The sequence below is a fragment of the Coloeus monedula genome, assembly GCF_965178545.1.
Source record: "Coloeus monedula genome assembly, chromosome: 2".
NCBI lineage: Eukaryota > Metazoa > Chordata > Aves > Passeriformes > Corvidae > Coloeus > Coloeus monedula.
Window position 1 is genome coordinate 66,937,219 of NC_138782.1, and position 19,024 is coordinate 66,956,242.

Sequence of the window (19,024 nt, forward strand, 5' to 3'; positions counted from 1 at the left end):
CTACAGCAGAGACTAATTACACCAAATATAACAAGATCTATTTAAACACAGCTTACATTGTTTGCCATTATGGCTATTACTAAAACTCTTCTGAAATCTTACTTAGTGCTTTGAAACAGTTCTTGAAGTTTAAGCCTAAATTTATTAATGAACGCTTATATTCATGTGCCCTAATGCCATCATTATCTTTAATCTAAACTAGATCTTCTCATGTGTTGGAATTTCTCTCTACAAAACGTATCAGAGTATGTATCATTTTCAATTTTCATCCCCTTTCTAGTTATTTCGGTATCTTTAAATCACCTCTCTCAAAGTTTGTTAACATAGCCTTGCAAACTCCTGAGGTCAAACTAATGGGCTTGGATGACACACTGTCGCTTGCTGAACAAGCAGTCCAGGTTTGTGAATCTCCCACATCTTTGCAGCGCAGCAAGGTTAGCATATTTATTACCAAGTTTTGAGTTTGTGTGTCAATTCTTATGTTACTCTGGAAACCACCTAGTTTCCTTACTGGAACGTGTCTGGCTCAGGATTAATTTTTTCACCTCAGGTCTGCTTTTTCCCACATGTTCCATCTCTTGCCTTTACCTCTATGATCAAGCTCAGAGCATTTCCTCATCCTAGGTGAGCTACAAGTCATTTCCAATTTTTATGCCTTAATTCAAAGTACAAAAAGTTCTATTTTCCTTAATAGGTTCCCAGTTTTTGGCAGTTAATACATCCATTTCCTGTAACATTATAGGCCACCTTACATGCTGTAAACTCGCTACAATGACTGAGCTTGACATATATGTAAGACACCACACAATGTAATAGTCTACTTTAATATCTTGTGCTTCTATAGGTTGAGACGTCTATGTATCTGGCTCAAAAGCAAATTATGAGTGCCTTTTTGTTTAATAAAAATACATTTTTGGCATCATACTTTTGTGAGCAAAATTAATGTATATAAGTTGTATTTTGTTTCAAGCTGGATTTTATCTGAACTAAAGCTAACAGTTACAACAGTGTCCTCCTATTTATATGGGAAAACCTGAGTCTTTCCACTCAGATCAGGTTCAAATCCAAAGAGCACTTTATTCAGACAGTCTTACACTGAGGTTAATTTAAATAAGGTTCCTCCTCTGATCCATTTCTCCAATATACCTTAAGAGTAATGAACACAGCCAGCAACATGCATATTGACAGCACTTTTCCAGTTTGCTTATATATTACTAAAAAGTTAAGAAACAAGCTATCTGCAGAGGACATAATACTTAGTTGTACACAGTCCATCTAAAAAGGGAGGGCAAATGCCATATATTTAAATACACTTAATAAGCCACCTATTGAATAACTGAAAAACAAGGTGCCCGTCCAATATTTTAAACCACTATTTTTAACTCTAATTGCCCTATCCCCCTAATCACTTCATTATGCAGCTCTCCACAAGGTACATTAATCCACTCACCACAGACAGAGCCTCGCACTAATCTCCTTAAATGTGGTCTCTCGGGGAGGTAGCGGTATTTGCATCCAAAGATACTGAGGTTTGATGTGTGATCTCCAAAGAAGCGGAGCTGGCGGTATCTCTCCCCACAACGGTAACAGAAATTAGTGTTACACTGTGAACAGGTCATGTGGTCACACCCTTCAGTTCTCTGGATGTGGATCTGTATGAGCAGAAGGAAAAAAGAAATATTATTTTGCCCCCCTTCCTAAGCACAGGAAAGTGGGCACCACCTGGGGCAGTTCATGTGCCAGATGAAAAGAAGCTGCAAGCAACCCCCTGCTAAGTCAGTATTTGAATTAATTAATACTGCAGCTGGCTTAAGACAATAATGTTTTTCTGAGGCATGTTTCAGAGCATTAAATATGAGCTCTATTGCTTCCAGATTCCCACTTCCTACATAATCCTACTTTTTGTTTAAACACTCTTCATATCAGATGAGAATTCTTGCCCTTACTGACATTTTGTTTTTATTACTGAAGTAGATATATTAGCACCAAACTTTATTAAAAATAAAAGCAACACAGTTATGATATATAATAAATATAGTTATGAACTCTGTTTGACCCCTCCACACATGGGTTTCCCTTCTTAGGCCACCTGTGGCTCCACTCCCTTTTCCATCACAAATTGATTTGACATTTTGTAATAAACACCAGAAAGACACTGCTGTCACAGTGCATGATTTGAGAAATACATATTTTTTTTCTTCTTTAAAAAAAAAAAAAATTCCACAAACTATATGTGGAATAAAAAATTACAAAAAATTACAATTTCCTGATTCCCACACCACAGCATGAAGCAGGGCTGCCCCGGTTCTACAGCCATCTTTCTACTGATTGCCTGCATAAATAGTTCCCCATCCTGCATTCCTAGACTACACTCTTCAGTGGAATGGTAGATAGCCTAATAACTGAGGTTGAAAGTGATGCTCAAGGGTCATCTATTTTAACCCCTAACTCCAAGCTGAGCTAACTGCAGCCAGATCAAATTGCTCCAGGTCTCATCCCACTTGATTTAAAAAATTTCCAAGCATGGGTATGTCACAGCCTCTTCAAGCAATCTGTACCATGCTTCACCATTCTCCCCAGGAATACTTTTTTCCATTACATTCAATTTGAATTTCCTCTGTTGAAACCTGCAACAGATAAATTGATGCCTCCTGAAACTCCTATACTTACCTACATGTATTTATTTTGCAGGAAGGTACAGGCAAAGACATGGCATAACCATTCAGTGGCCCTGCAAGCACCAGAGACACTGAAAGCTCAGTGAGCTCAAGAGAACCTCATGACTCCTGGGTTATCTGACATTCCTGAGAGGGTCAAATGCATTTGTTCTTTGGTGCTGATCAGGGGTGATCTGGGATCTAACCTTGCTCGCCCAAACATCTACTGAAACTGGCACTTTATACATGTAACAAAGTGATGCCTTCCACCGGCAACACTGGTGGTAAAAGAGTTACAAAGGTAACAGTAGTTCCAGCTACACCTGCCAGCATCCTTGTGCCACAGTAATGATGTCAGAATTTGCAATTCTATGCTTTCAAATGTTGCTTTTCTACAAAAGAGGGGAAAAACATTCACAAAAGAGAGAACTGGGCTATTAAAAAAAAAATGCTTTCTAGTAAGTATTCTAGTAGACTTAAAATTTGTCTGACCAAGTAAACATCCCCCTCTACCCCAAGGAATTCTCCTGTATCATAGGTGTCCTGTTTTCCAGAAGCACCTGAAAGAACACCATTACTGGTGAGCTTCATAAGCCACTTGACCTCAAAACTTTCTGTTAAGCACTGACAGCAGGCAAAGTGGAAAGAGAGGTCTACCCAGTATTATACCAACTTAAGCATAACTTAAGAAGATACGGGGTTTTTTTCTAAAAGGGACATTATACTGTCAATTCGACTTCTCACTTCTCAGGTTACATGTGAAAAAAACTGTTGACCCCACTTATGGAGCCATACTTTATTTAGTGTAATTCCTCAGGTTAACTTGAACTGAAATAAAGGAATTTTAATAGTGACTTAATGTATTTTGACAAATTAACTTTAAAATTTAATTCAAACTAATTTTTCAGGTGACAAACTCAGCAACTATACAGACTTTTGTAATTTAAAAGGTGACTTTCCTTATCTGCTGATTCTATCTTAAAAATGTAAATGAGGGAACTAGATCTTGTGACACTAATGAGAATTAACTGGTTGCTTTGTTTTCTTTTTGAATCAAGGCTGTTGAATTCTCCTCTCACTTCTCTAATTTACCAACCCAATTAAGTTACCATCCATCCCCACTGGAATTCTGTAGAATCCTGGAACCTATAAAAATCCTAGATGCAACCCAAAACTACTGCACATTTTAAAAATAAATTAATTTTTATTGGTAGTAAGAACTCCAAGGAGATGCTACCAATAGCATTTTATGTTCTACCATTCATACGTTTCAGAAATATGCACCTCTTAGAAACTGCCTGCCATCCTTCTACCCATGCTTCCCTAGAAGCCTCCCAGTTCCAGTTAGTCATGCACTACTCCTGAACCATTTGTCAATCTGCTTGTTTCTGCTCTAGTTCTCCAGACATACTGTCCTCTTGAAATATGAAAGAAGCTGATAAGGATTTACTTTCTTACAAATACTGCAACTACACGCACTTCATGTTTGCTTCTTCAAAAAGCAAACCATAAAAATATTTTAGTCAATACTCATCTGCACATATAACTATCTTCAAATGCTGCGACTCTGGAACAACTGGTTGTACTTGCCTATACCCTTTTATTGCAAAACCTTTCCTTTTTTCCAGTGAGGAAACAATTGATTAAAAAATGAAGTAAAAAGCCCCACAAACCTTAGATGCAGGGCTTGGACTCCCTATCACATGCTTTGCAGACTGACAATGCCAGGTGAACTTTGTATCATTTGGTCAGGCTGCTTTCAAGCCTAAGACATGACATGCCACCAGATCAACTTCAGCTCCAGTTCACATGAACATGCCTCCCTGCCCTCCAGATAATCCACTGACAGAGATGGATTACAAATCTATAGGTCGAGAAGGCAATCGCTGATGGCTCAGATACCATGAGTGTTCCTGCTCCACTAACAGCACCACAGTGCCCGAGAGGCAGCTGGGGGAACGTGTAGGACCAGGAATGCCGCTGGCTGTGGGAAGCTGTGGCTGTGTAGGGCCCAGTGCCCTGTGTGACTGCAGGCTCTCCTGCAGCACAGCCAGGGTAGAGGGGCCACTGTGACAGCATGGCCACTGCAAGCCCAGTTTCTGCCTCCATGCATTCAGCCAAAGCAGACTTCATCCTGCACCTAGGGCCTGTTCAAAACCAAAGATGTATGCTTACCTTACAGGGGAAGGTTTAGCCATTCAGAAACCCAAGCATGGCTCCCAGAACAACAGGGGTGAAAACTACACACCAAGGGCAAACACCCAGTTCAGAGTCTTAAGCAACAATTGAAGTAGCACAGTGGCTATTTCAGACCCTCACTCTGCCCCCTCTGCATGTTACATGTGCTCTCATAGAAATCTTCTACAGGAATCATTGCCAAGAGCTCTGAGGATGAGTGGCCACATCTCCTCCACCACTGAAGAAAATCTGCACACCTTTATCCCTTTGTATATAAATAAGGACTCTACTCCCTCCAGAAGATGAGAATTAATTTGCAGACCACCTCCAAAAACTATGCCCTACGTTATCAAATAACGCTTCTATGAATCAGATAAGTGCACACTCCTTTATTTGCATTGACATGCTTGTTTACTTAAATTTCTGTTGCTGTTCAAAGCTTTCTAAGATAGAGCTGCTATATGGTGTTTCTTCAGATAGTGTTGCTCTTGAAATCTGTGGTAAGATAACACCAACATGGAGTATTTCCTTGGTTTGCTGTACTGTAAAAACACTTGTGGAAACAAAAGCATTTTGTTGCAAAAATACCAAGAAATTGTAAAAAATAACCCCCTAAAACAGTAGTGGGGAAAGACAAATAACGTTATAGATTCTGGCAAATAACATCCAGTAACAGGTAGCAAATTTGCACTTATTAGCCAACTTACTCTAGAACAAGACCAGCACTTCTTGGACACTTTTTTTTTTTCCTTGTTGAGAAAAAAGGTCTATATTGACTCTCAAAACAGCGTATAGTAAATTTGGAAAAGGGTCTATTAAAAAAAAATAAGTTGAAATTAATTTAAGATACAGTTTAAAAAAGTAGCATTTTTCCATATTTCCATACTGACACACAGTCACAACATGAATCTACAATTAAGTATTTGGACAGTGTGTAACATTTTTATTATCTTACGTAAACACATCTTAGGGAGGCCAGGTAAATATAAGCTATTCCTATTAGATGTGCTAAAGCTGTATCTGACTACATGAAAAAGTAATCAAGTTTAAGCTTATCGAACAGTCCCTGCTATATTCATATTACAAAGGATTATGTTCTTTCAAATCACTTACCCAAACCACTGAAATACTCATGAATATTTACCTGAGGATCTGCCTCTGTATACACATACCCCATAAGTGTGGTCTGATTTTCTCACCTGCATGCCCAGACAAGATAATGTATTCGACTTCTCCGTGGTACAGCTAAAAAGAGTCTGTGTGTGTATGTATCTGTGTGTATAAATAATTATCTCCAGAAGGTATCTGTAAAATATGGTCACAGTTTACACTGTAATCAGTATCACACTTTGGAAATTACCAGTAATTTTACAAATTACTTCAGTAAAGAAATTGTACCTCTACTTAAGTTTCTACCTTTAATTTCCATTCATTTCAGTTTTAGTGTAAAGATTAAACCTTTAGACACAATTTAGTCTTGACTTTCCCTCAATCTCTTTGTAAATTTTGGCTGCTGCAAATCTTCAACCAAAATATGAAAGAGGTTAAAAATAAAGTATGTTTTCACCTGAAACATTGCTTCTGTGGACAGACAACATGGATAAATCAAGTAGCACATTACAAATTATTTTCTCTGACACTCTATTTTATTTGGAAATATGACTATCATCTGATTCAATGTTATTTTATATACAGGTTTTGGAGGGAGGGATGGATGGGAGAGGGAGGCAGAGAACTATTAGATCTAATCCTCCTGACTTCAAATTTTTAAATGTCAGAATGCTTATCCCCACATGCTCAAACACCTACCAAAAATTTGATGAAGAATACTGCTTAAGATGTATTTTTTTGAACTACTCAAAGATGTATTTTTTAAACTAACTGCTGGCTAAGTGGTACTTTTGATTACCTGCAGGTGATAGATCTGATCTAAAAATAAACAGTGTGTTGAGAGAAACATTTTGGAGATTGTAGGCAGGAAGAACTTTTTTCATCTCTGAAGAAAAAAGTATCAAGAGTTGGGGTAGCAACAGCTTATAAAAAGGTAGAATCCCCTCTTCAATATTGACTTACAATGCCGCATTACCAGGAAGGACTTAACAGAGGTTCTTTTTCTGTTCTAGTTTCATAAGTTCCCATACTGCCTCCCACCAAGTAGGAGGTTTTATTTTCCTTTGATTAAGAAAAGAAACCTAAAGTATTTTTTAAATTAGCAGCCGAATTCATGCAACTTCATGCTTCAGAATTAGTAACAAGCTATGTAAGTTTCAAGCATCCAGCCTTTTCTTTTGAAGATGGTGAAAAGAGTTGAATATTTAAATGTGGCATTTTAAATTTTAACTTATTCAGGCTAAATGTTAGACTTAGCAGGTTTTGTTCCTTTCTCTTTCCAGCTACCAGCCTTCTTAGCACCCCTGTTTTTCCACATTCATATTTTTTTGCTTGGTCCACTTTCTTAATTTTTTTGAAATTTATTTTAAGTAACATCATTCACATTGTCATAAAATCTGAATCTGGACACAAGTCAAACAATTAAAATCAAAACACATACTTCTTCCCACTCTAGAAGGAACAAAGTATTTTACTTTAAGACTTCCCAGAAAGTGAACTTTTTTAGAACTGGCTCAAACCTATCAACTTTTACCAAAAAACAAGCTGTAAAAAACTCTGTTATAAAAGGTCACATGTGTTCAGCAGGATGGGTAAACAACCAGCTGCTGATTTTAGAGCTTTCCAGTTTTGCTCAGTGTTCTGAAATCTTTCAATTTCAAGCTATGGCATCACAGGCATTTCTTTCTCAAAGACCAAAATACGATACTTAGTAAACTGAACATTTTCTTATTTGCTCCAAGTGTAATGTACACTTTCTATGTTTATAAGTAAATCTTCCCATTCAATATTCATTTTCTATAAAACATTCCAGCTTTGACTTACTACTCTGTTGGTAGCTGTGAAAAAAACAGTGAACAAATTTAACAGCAGCCTTCATTAAGGACAACTGGGGCAGGGGTGTGCAGGGCTGTTGCATCTCATTTGAATAGTGCAAAATACTTCTCATCTCAGAAGGGACTGATGACATTTTTAGGGTGTGGAACTGCATTTCAGCATTGAAAATAAATAATGAGAAAGACTTCAGAGAATCATCTAGGTTGGAAAAGACTTCTGCGATCATCAACTCCAACCTTTGGTCACCACCTTGTCACCTGACCATGGCACTGTCACATCCAGGCATTTCTTTAACACCTCCAGGGCTGGTGACTCCATCACCTCCCTGGCAGTCCATTTCAATGTTTAATAACCCTTTCTGCAAGGAAATTCCTCCTGATGTCCAGCTTGAATCTCCTCAGGTGCAGCTTGAGGCTATGCCCTCTTGTCCTGTCACTGGCTGCCTGGGAGAAGAGGCCAACCCCCACCTGGCTACACCCTTTCAGGCAGTTGTAGAGAATGAAAAGGTTCCCCCCAATCCTCCTTTTCTCCAGGCTAAAAAGGAGGCTCAGGGGGGGCCTCAGCCCTCTCAGCCACTCCTCATAGGATTTGTGCTCCAGACCCTTCAGCAGCTCTGTTGTTCTTCTCTGGACTCGCTCCAACACCTCAATGTCGTCCTTGAAGTGAAGGGCCCAGAACCGGACACAGCACTCGAGGTGTGGCCTGTGAAGTGCCACCTTGAGACACAACTTGTGAAGAACTAACATTCAATCCTACAAAATTTACAGTTTTGCCAAGTCTTAATTTCCCTTAGTTAACTTGTTGACAGAGTATTTCCAGCCTTACTCAGACATTGAATACACTCAAACTCTCTGGAAAACCTGACAAAGGGCACTGTATTTCCCTAAAGCTTTCAATTTCTTTAAAACTTTATTTTTGGATTAATTTATTCTGCAATTAATTAACCCAAATATTTCTATTATTCTATGATTCTAAGCATACATCAAAGCCCCCTCTTATGATTTCCATAATGTTTCTTTTACATGCAGACATTCTGCAGAATCAGTGCAGGAACCAGCAAGAAAAGCATCTGACCTGTTCTTCTCAATGGGTCATTGACAAGAAACTGCACAGTAAGTGTGAATTTCATTTCCAATGCTGAGCAGAAGCTACAAATATTTATTTTAAATGTGTATTTGAATAGTTTGAAGCCACTACCTGCAAGCCAAGGGAGAGCAGCTCACCTTGCATTTTGGACACTTCTGGGCATTCCTCTGCCCGTGTTCGATTTCGTTGGCCCAGTGACGTAACAGCTTGTCTCCCTTCTTGTATTCTTTGCAGTTAACGCCTTCATGCCAGGGAGAGTGGCACTTGAAACACCAGACAAATTGGCAAGATGGACACTGGATCTGTACAAATGAGAAAACACCACATATTTGCAAGCTGGGTGCTGATACAACTAGAAAGCCTGTTTTAAAACCACTGCTCTTCAATTAAGAGGGCAGCTGCCCAGCAAAGATCTCACATCTTTTGAAGGATCTGTTTTAAAAACACAAGAAGTTGTGGGAGCTAGCTTGTTCTTTTCCTTTTTAAATGAGAGAAAATACAGAAGTAATTGCTAAAGCCGGGAAAGGCCTCAATCAAATGAAGCACAAGTAGCTTGGTTTAATCAAGCTAATTGATTGTGTGGCTCACCTGACAAAAAGCAGAATCCGGAAAGCTTATTCAGTTGCCTTCAATACATTTGTGAGAACACCTAAAAATTAGCTTACAGTTTTCAGTACAGTGGATCTATCTTTTTCTAGGAATAATAACCTTCACTGCCAAAGCTATTACAGAAAGTATTTGGTTTTCTGAAGGAGCTCTACAGAACTCAGCATGGGTTATGAAGCTTATATTAGAAATGGTCCTGGGAAAAAGGGCCATGAGCAAGGATCTCATCCAAGAGCCACAACTACCATCGGGAAGTCAGGCACCTCCTTTTGCTCTTGATTGCGTCAAGGCAAGCTGAGGCTGTGCCAAGCAGCCCACTTGCTACAGACCACACCTAATGGCAAAACCCACAAGCCATATTCAAATTGAGAAAGGATCTATTCTTTCCACTCCCTAGGTTTTAAATCATTGTGTCAAACAGGTACCATCATCATCACATCATCTTCCACAGCCTGCTTATTTTTTTAATGAAAAGCTAAGGCAGCTGCTGTGTTTGTAGGAGTAATAAATAGAGGCACATTGCAGCTGCTTATCTGACAAAAGACAGGCCTTCAACCTGGATCATGACTAAGGAAAGCAAGAACTAGAAGCCACACTAGACTCAGGCACATCCAGGCTCCTGCAGAATGTTCATTTCTGCTGTGTTTGGCCGCAAAACATCTCAGCCTGAAAGATGACAACATCTCAGCCTCTCAAGTGACTGCTGAGCACTGTTCACCATCTCCAGGTACAGTCCATGTCTGGCACTGCCCTGGCTTTGTACCCAGCTGATGGATGGGACTGAGGAATTCAACCAGCCAAACCAAGGGTTTTTGGTTATATCTCTGTCCAGACATGGCTCACCATCAAACCATGGACACATCTGTGCTGACCATGCATGGCGTGAGGGTGCTTCTCAGGGAACTAAATCTAGAGGGCAGTCATGTGTGAAGCCCCCAAAACATTTCTCAAGTTCTCACTCCCACAAGCTACTGTACCCTCCTGCTGAGTCATGACAACTGGTGTTATGCTTCCTTGACTACAATTAAGAGTCCAAAGTAGGTGCTCTGATCTCTCTTATATTTTGCTAGGGGTAGCCAAAATTATTTATATATGCAATCACTCCATCTTGTTTAAAGGGAAACAACACATTAGGACTGAAACATGTGGATTACAAACTTACTATTTTTTACCTGAAAACTTGTCCAAGGCCATGATAAAGTACAAAACAAAAGTAATACAAACTATAACTAACTGGTACCCTTTCTCAAATTTAATGAGCCAGTGGCCAAGAAGCTGAAACAATGGAAACATACTACCTTGCATCACTGCTTCACAGATGAATTCGCCTAACAAAACCAGTATAACAGAAAGGAAATTTCCTGCTCTGAGGAACGTAAAGAATGATATATATATACTGCTACTAACCAAATTAACACAGAGCACTGATCAATGTTTCCACAACACTTAAAAAACCAATATGCACAAGAGTCACCTAACCTAGCCAACCCCATATCTTCATATCTTTCTTTTTTGCTTTTTCTACCGCCCTCTCTCCCAGCATTGAATTTGTCTTTCAACAACGTGTCACAGTGTCCTACTGCTGGGATGACAGATTATAGCAAGCATCATATTGTAGTGCTCAGTACTTGTTATGCCTCTGCCAAAGATGGAGCTTGTAGCCACAAGTAAGCATTCTACAACCTGAAGACTTTTATCCGTTGCAGTATTCAGATATTTGAGATAGAAGATGGATGTTAAAAAATACAAACCCAAATCAACAGGTCAGGAAGCTGCAAATTAAAGCTTCTTTTTTTTAATAAAGAGCAACCTAATTTAAAACACAGTTCTGTGGGTTTGTTTTTTGTTGGGTTTGTTTTTTGGTGAATATCTGAAATTAATTGCAGACTCTATCTTTCTATTATAGCATGTACACAAATGAAAACAATGCAGCAGCTACCAGGATATATATTTAAACTTAGCGTGTAAGTTTAAGTCTCAAACCAAGACACACACACACAGACATCAGAGGTTTCCAAACACATTAATCAGAAAGTACTGAAATACAGGATGAGGCTATAACCACAGGAACTCAAAATAACATTTCCTACCACAAATGGCCCTAACTGAACTAGTGAGAACTCTATGTTTCATTACCAGTTTCCTTTTCCACCTGTCACCCTGACAGCACCTTCCTCAAAACTGAACTAGTAAATAGTTTTTATATTTTGAATGGGCCACTTCACTTCTCTGTGGTTCAATGCTGCCTGAGCATAACTTACAGAAGCAAAGAAAACTATGTCCTTTAAGTAGTTATTTTTCTTGGAACTAGTGGATGCAAAACAAACTCCTAAAACCATTCAGACTTGGATGCAGTGTGATGCCTCTGTGCTTAAGAAACAGAAGCAGAACAGGGCAATTCTGTTCTTTCACATTCTTTTTCCACTTTTTCTCTGCTTTTCTGAGAGAAAAGTCAAATATGATTTGATTCATGGTTCAGTAGTTGTGCATGAAACCACCACAGCAAGGACACAAATGCGATCGACATATGATTTAAACCAGTAAAATATATTCTAGTCCAGCAAAGCAGACAAACTGTATCTGCAAAACCCAAAACATTAACCTTGTGTTTTGTCAAATACGTTACTCCTCACACAAACATTTTCCCACTTATTTTATGATTTCTATTTCTGTTGATTGGAATTGAAAGGATGGATATATACACATATATATATGACATCTGGACATCAACCTCCCTTGAAATAGAAAAGATTACACAACTTTGTGTTCTAACTCTCTTGCTCTCTTGGTTCTCAGCTTTCTGAAACACTGACCTTTGAGGCTAATATTTTCCATTTTCTTAGCAAGCCTCTTTACTGCAAGCTACTTTATCTATCAATTTCCTCACCTCACAGGAAAAGACTTTTCAAAACTGATAGATAATTTCAACACGAAACACCACTCAGTGTGACCTGATGATAGCAAAACTGACTGCACATGAAAAAATATTCCTAGAACCTGAAGGTACAAAAAGCTTAGTGAAATTTTCTGCAGCTTGGTGGAACAGTAGCTATATAACAGGATGTCCAAATTAATTATGCAATTAACTGATTACATGAATTACAGTCTCTAGCTGCAGATATTGTCACTTTATTTGAAAATAAATATGGGCTGCAGCCAAAACAGCTTCCTTCTCCTCATCATCAACCCATCCCCTCTCTTGAAACAGCTGAAAATAAGCAACAACAAAACAAACAAATTTTGTATCCCATTAGGGCTGATCTTTGATCCAGCTCCCAGCGTGACACCAAAACATCAACATAAGCAAAAGCAGGCTGGCAGGAATGAATAGCTGAGAGCAAGGAGGGAGAGCATGGCAAAATCACCACATCCGCAGCAGCTGATGCTCAAGGTAGATTGAAGCAATGTAGAGCCATGAAGCTATCTGCCACTAAAGGTTAACATCTGATCCAAAAGTGGGGAGCTAATTGATACAGTTGAATTACACACATCAACTCTATCACAGCATCTCTGCTGGTACAAATTCCTGCTAGTTCCAGAACAACAACTTCCAGAAACTCTTTAGTAGTTCAAACAAAAGATAGTTTGTATAACAACTGCATTGAAAAAATACTTATATTTGCAAAGCCAAGCACTCAAGTCCTCCTTTTATGTGACATGCATCTCTTGATAGAAGTGAACAAGAAAACTTCATTATCAATCTCACAGAGCAGAGTATTGCTTCTCCATGGCAAGTGGCAGTTCAAAAACTAACAGGCAAAATCCAGAGCTTCCTCACAGAACAAGTCTTCTTACTTACTCTTGTGGAACCTTCACCTGTTCTATGCACAGGAACTCAACCAGCAATTTTTCAATTTTTGCCTATTTCCACTGCACTTTTGCATAACAGCTCTGACCAAAGGTTTGTTAGGGTCTTGTCTGCAACCACATTACACTCTCAATTCAGGACATATGAGAGGGGACAAGGAAATTTTCTTAGTTAATGCTGGATCCATTTGTGATAAAAACTTTTATATAGAAAATTAAATAGTTCCCTTGCTGCTCTGTGTGGCCCTAAGTGGCACTAATGGTAGAAGAAAGGTTTGGATAGCAAGTTCTCCTTTTCTTCCCCTCCTTCCTCAACATACATGTTAACTTTCTAGGCTTACTACACCAGGACTTGAATCTCAGCCAATTGAACTGCTGGACCTAGACCAGCTTAGCTGACACAATCCAGCTATAATAAGAAAAATTAATTTATACCTTTGCTGCCTCTTTAAATTTCCATGTTATTTGTAATTTTAAATACTGTACCAAATTTTAGAAATGACATTAACATTTTTAAAGTATGTGTTCAAATGAAGTCTTGGATTTTGGAGTGCTTTCCTGTTGCAGTATATAAAAGAGTAAGTGTACTGGCTGTGCAGGCTTGTGCATACATGTTCCCACACATGACTCAGTTCTCTTGAAGGCAATACTTGCAATTGCTGGTGCACAATTTATGTGGTGCAACTTCTGTTTGTATGGCTTGCACGTGAATAGGGCAGCCTCAAAAGCCTCCAGTCAGGTGTCTCCTATGCAATACACAAAAGAAAAAGAGTCTACACTTCCAAAGAGCCTGCAATTCAAGACACCATCTGTACAAACCTAAAAAAACAGATAATATTGGTCCACAGATATGTGTATGTAAATTACTCACATATACTCTATGTCATATTAGTCATCTTTTTAAACCTTCTCCCTGCAACAAAACTTCTCCTTGTGCTAAGCTTAAAATAAATCACTAAAACTGTACCTACACCAGAAAACAGTTGAGGTTCAGGGAGTATGCTGAAGCCCTGTGGACTATGATCATCCATACTGCTTGCTAGCATCTTCCCAATTATATTTCTGACTAGCATGAACTAGACATTCTTGCACACAACACGTGCGTTCAGCTCAAAGAATACATTTTGCCAGTCTGTTCCCCTGAGATTTAAGCTCTGCAGATCACAGCTACACACACTGCATCACCACATAACCAGTGAACTGCTTCTGACTTGCACTATGCATCACAGTCTCCCATTCCTTCTGATTGTGGTTTGTAGGGAAGTTGTTGGGAACATTTTAACTGTAGCATTTTAACTCATAAAAGAGCACTGGTTATGCCCTGAGGAATGTTCTCAGATCTGGCAGGCCCATGATACAACAGCTGCACCACCTATGACCCACGCTTGTGGCACACTAACAGCCTCTGACACCTTAAGAGAGGCGGCTGCCAAAGCATTACAATATCTGATCTACCCTGGATTACAACTGATGAGTGGTGATGAAGCAGATGCATGAAGGAGAATAGCTGTGGGCAGAAGGAATTTTACTTGCAGTTTCAAATTTTTTCCACCTCAATGTAAAATGACAAAAATCTGAAAACACTGAGACAGTGTAGCATGTAATTCATGCCCTACATAAATATGCACAAATAGCTCATAACTCAGAATTAGCTTTACCAACTTTTCAACTCCAATGAATACACAACCTTCCACCTTTTAATCTTCATACTGGGCTGAATCTTATGCTGTGCAATTAGGGCTATCTGAACAGTCATCTAAACTCCTACTGAGGAGAACTGGTTTGTCCAGGAAAGGCTAGCTCGATCATGAAATTAACCACAACAAATCTATTAACCAGATGGAAAACTAACACAGAACATGGTGCTGCAGACAACTGTTGTCTTCTGGAACTTAGATGGACTTTTAGCAGCTCAAAGCTTCTTCTAAGTTCTTGCTTTTTATCTTTGATTAAAATCACAGTATAAGTAACTCTTCTACAAAAAGAAATACTGTAGAAGTGGCTTTTTTCCCTCTATTTCTCCAAGTTTTGCATTGTGAATGATGAGACTACAGTAATGCATAACCTCTGCTAAGGGAGTGAAGAAATAAAAGTCAACAAGCAGGACAGACAGCAGCTCTATCACTAAGGAAGAAGCAAAGACAACAGCCTAACATCACAAATGCCAAGAACTCACTTACCCAGAGTTTCAGGGGAAACTTAAAAAGTTGTAAGTCTAAAATTACCGGTTATAGTGGTAACTCCCCTTTCCCAGTCTCCTCTGACTGTGACCATATTGTTTGCATGTCGGAAAGAAAACACTGTTTAAATTAAAATGTGTCAGGACAAAATTATGCCACCTATCGAAAAAAATAGAGACTGAAGAGTTCAACTGCTTGAACTCTTAGAAGTCAACTAAGTACTTAATCAATGATGTACTACAGGTTCACATTCCTAATCACAGCTTGCATACAGCTCCAGTGAAACAAGAAAGTTCATTTAATGCTCACCAAATGCTGTCCTACTTTTGCAGTGCCATCTAACCCACAGCCCCGGCAAGCATGCTCACTTTGTATTTGTTCTCCAATTTGGCAGGGGTAGGAATGTGGCCTCTCCTCCGGAAGGTTGTAAAGTGCTTGCACTGAGGGCATGGCTTGGTGCTGGAGTCAATACGGCTGAGTTCCAGGAAGTATTTATACTTGATGATGTCATCATGGGGCAGGTTATAGATGACAGTTGTTTCATCCAGGTGTTCGCTGCACTCTGTGATGGGGCATTTTATATCCACTTGTCCCAGCTGCACCTGCATATGAATGAAAAAAGAGATGTATGACCTTTTGCTTGGAAAAGTTAAGCAAGCATTGGTAAATTTTACGAGGAAAATTAATTTCAAATACTCTAACAATCCAGAGACTATCTAGCATACCACCTTTAAATTATTTGAGTTACACCAAGCTCACTGTAATTTTTCCAGAGAGCATTTTCAAATTCAAATAGAAAAGCTAATTACCCTGACAAGTGAAGTTATTAAACATATTCTCTCAGTGTATGTACGACGGCTACATACGCCACAAAACCAAATACAAGCCCCAACTAACAATGTCCACCCAGTACCCCATACTTCAGGTGTAATGGTCAGTGCACCACTACCATGGCTCATAAAGGCTGTGAGAATGCAGACAATCAAACATTTACATACTGTTTCACTGCAAAACGACCTGGGAATAAGAGCACAGAGAAATTAAAAGTCAGTTTAGGATCAGCAGCTCTGACTCAGGAACCCTGAGCTGGTTCCTGCTCAGCACACTCAGTGCCTCTGCAGCCTGCTTCCAAGAAGCTCCTTACATGCCATACTGCACATGCAGAGTTTTAGCTGAGCTTGGGGATGATCAAGCTAATTAATTTCCCCAGAACTGAAGACTTAAAAGTTTTAAAAAACACACATCCCAACACAACAACATTAAAAAAACCTTAATAAAAACCAAACTAAAACCAGACAAACAAACAAGCTTGAGGTTAACAGGGCAGAAACTGTTACTGATCTAATGAGTCCTGATGGTCCCAAGCTAATCCATATGTTCAGATATCAGCAGCATCTTTCCAGAGCTCCTGGATCCAAGAACTGTGCTGGACCCAGATCTGCAACCTTCACACTTGGCAGGCTTTAACTGCTCGGACTCCACGCCAAAACAGCAGATCCTACTTGGTCTGGGAGCACCAGAGTTGCATTTGCTTGGCAACGAGCCCAAGTTAATAAAACCCTGCTGATCTTGAGAGTCTGCTAGAACCCAGCTAGAGTATGTTTGTGTCTGTCCCACATAATCTTGAATGACTGAGTTTTGACTGCACAGGTGCAGCTGACCACCAGTTCAACTCCTTCCTTATTGAGTATCACCATGAAGAGAGAAAGGGTGCAACCAGCATCTCTTTCCAGGAATTACTGGTTGAAGGGTGGCAAGTTTGATTTCCCTAGACTGCTTATTCTTTAACATGCTCAATTAGAGAAACCTGCCAAACAATACACTAAATAAGAAAGAAACACCGCGGATTTGAATGCAGATCTGGTTGCTGCATAGTGGTACCAGAAGACAGACTCCACTAATGCAGTATTTAAGCATTTAAGTATTAAAAAACAGAGGGCAAAACCCTAAAAAGCAACACAACACAACCCTGTCATTGCTGCTTCAGCAAGTGAGCTACATGGACTCTAACTGAATGATAATTCAGTCAGGACCCAGAGGATTAGAAGAGTTATAACAACATGGTATCAAACCCAAGGTTTATACTGATTTCAAAAAAACCCTACTGCAGTACCTCTGTTTTCTCAGCAATGTAGCTAGAACTCAGGAGAGCAAAGAGTTTAGGTATATGTTAGAGATTGAAATGCAGGGTATGGATGGTGGCAGACAGTCTCAGACCAGAGCATGGTGAAGAATACCTCAGCAAGCCATCACTGCTGTGGTGCCCTGAGCAGCCTTGGCTGAAGGCACAGGTGGGTCAGGATGGAGGCAAATCTGCCTGCAGTATGGAGGAGAGGCAGCTCCCCAGCAATACACTCTTTCTGAGGAGGGAAATTCCCCACATTTCATTTCCAGATCTAAAAGGTGGGCAGAGCTCTGCCACATGCAAACAACGCCAGGTTCAGTTTGGCTTTTACATGGACGAGTGCAAGTACAGGAGGAGTATGTACTCAAAGGCATTAATAGAAACAACAAAAAAATCCCCCAAACCCCACATACTACATGCTGGGGAGTGCCAACATTTTATACCTGTAGAACACTGATTCACGTGTAGCAGCATGTAAAATTGAAACCAAGCATGTGGACCACTGGACTGTTCTGAGAAGAATCACCCAGTGCATCAAGGAGCTGTACTTACAAAGCAGATGGCAATCAGTACAGCACTACAGAACACAAGCACAATGAACTAGAGAACAATTTGCTACAGAAACACAAAATGCTACTGCACTAGGATTACCATCAGCTTTTGTTTAGAGAAGTATAGGTATACTTTAAAACTAAATAGTCAAATCAATCCCACCTATGACTACTTCATTTTTAAAAATTCTTTTTAAGCATTAGGGAGGTATTAAAAGAGCCGTATCTTTTTGCTAAGAGTAAACTAAGCTACAATGGAATAGCATTACATAATGAGAAGGTACATTGTATCTGACAGTACTTAAGCATTGCTTATATTAAATGCTAGTTAGAACAGAACTGCATTTATAAAACCAAGGAATACAAAGCTCAACATTTTCTGTACTTCATGCCCACGCAGAATATGATTAATATATGTGGTAAGAGTCAGGTGTGGTTTCAGTGTTTATTTTGAAAACATGTTTTACACCCACTTGAAATAAATAATTTTTAACCTCTGTAATAGTTTCAGCTTTTCAAGTTTGGCAAAGACTGAGCCTTTTCCTGTGTTTTGAATGGGACTGAAGTGAACAGAGCTGGCTTGCTTATTAGCAGTAACTTCAATGGAGCCTTGTCCTACCAAAACAGTCCATCTTTGTGCACTAGCATCAGGAATTGATGGAAGTATAGGTTTAGAGGTAGCCTGTCAGGCTACCTGCTGCCACAGACCCAGGACATGCTACAGAATGAGAAAGGAAAAACAAAATAAAACAATCTCTTATGACATTGGTACAAATAACTAGTTTTATTATCTCCCTTCATTTTCTTTTTGTTTTGAAGAGCCTTATCCCTTCAATATCAGCTTCTCACAATGTCAACCCCCCAGGTTTTAAGAACACCACTGTGTAT

The 19,024-nt window shown here is 39.3% G+C and overlaps 1 protein-coding gene across 1 annotated transcript in view; it reads right to left on the bottom strand.

Moving 5' to 3' along the window:
- RNF217 (ring finger protein 217) overlaps positions 1-19,024 on the bottom strand; it is a 66,114-nt gene that overhangs the window by 17,016 nt on the left and 30,074 nt on the right. The window contains exons 2-4 of the mRNA XM_082276662.1: positions 15,829-16,062; positions 9,005-9,169; positions 1,451-1,652 (exon numbers count right to left, since the gene is read on the bottom strand). Of these exons, the coding sequence (XP_082132788.1) occupies positions 1,451-1,652; positions 9,005-9,169; positions 15,829-16,062 (601 nt within the window). The remainder of the gene's footprint in view (positions 1-1,450; positions 1,653-9,004; positions 9,170-15,828; positions 16,063-19,024) is intronic.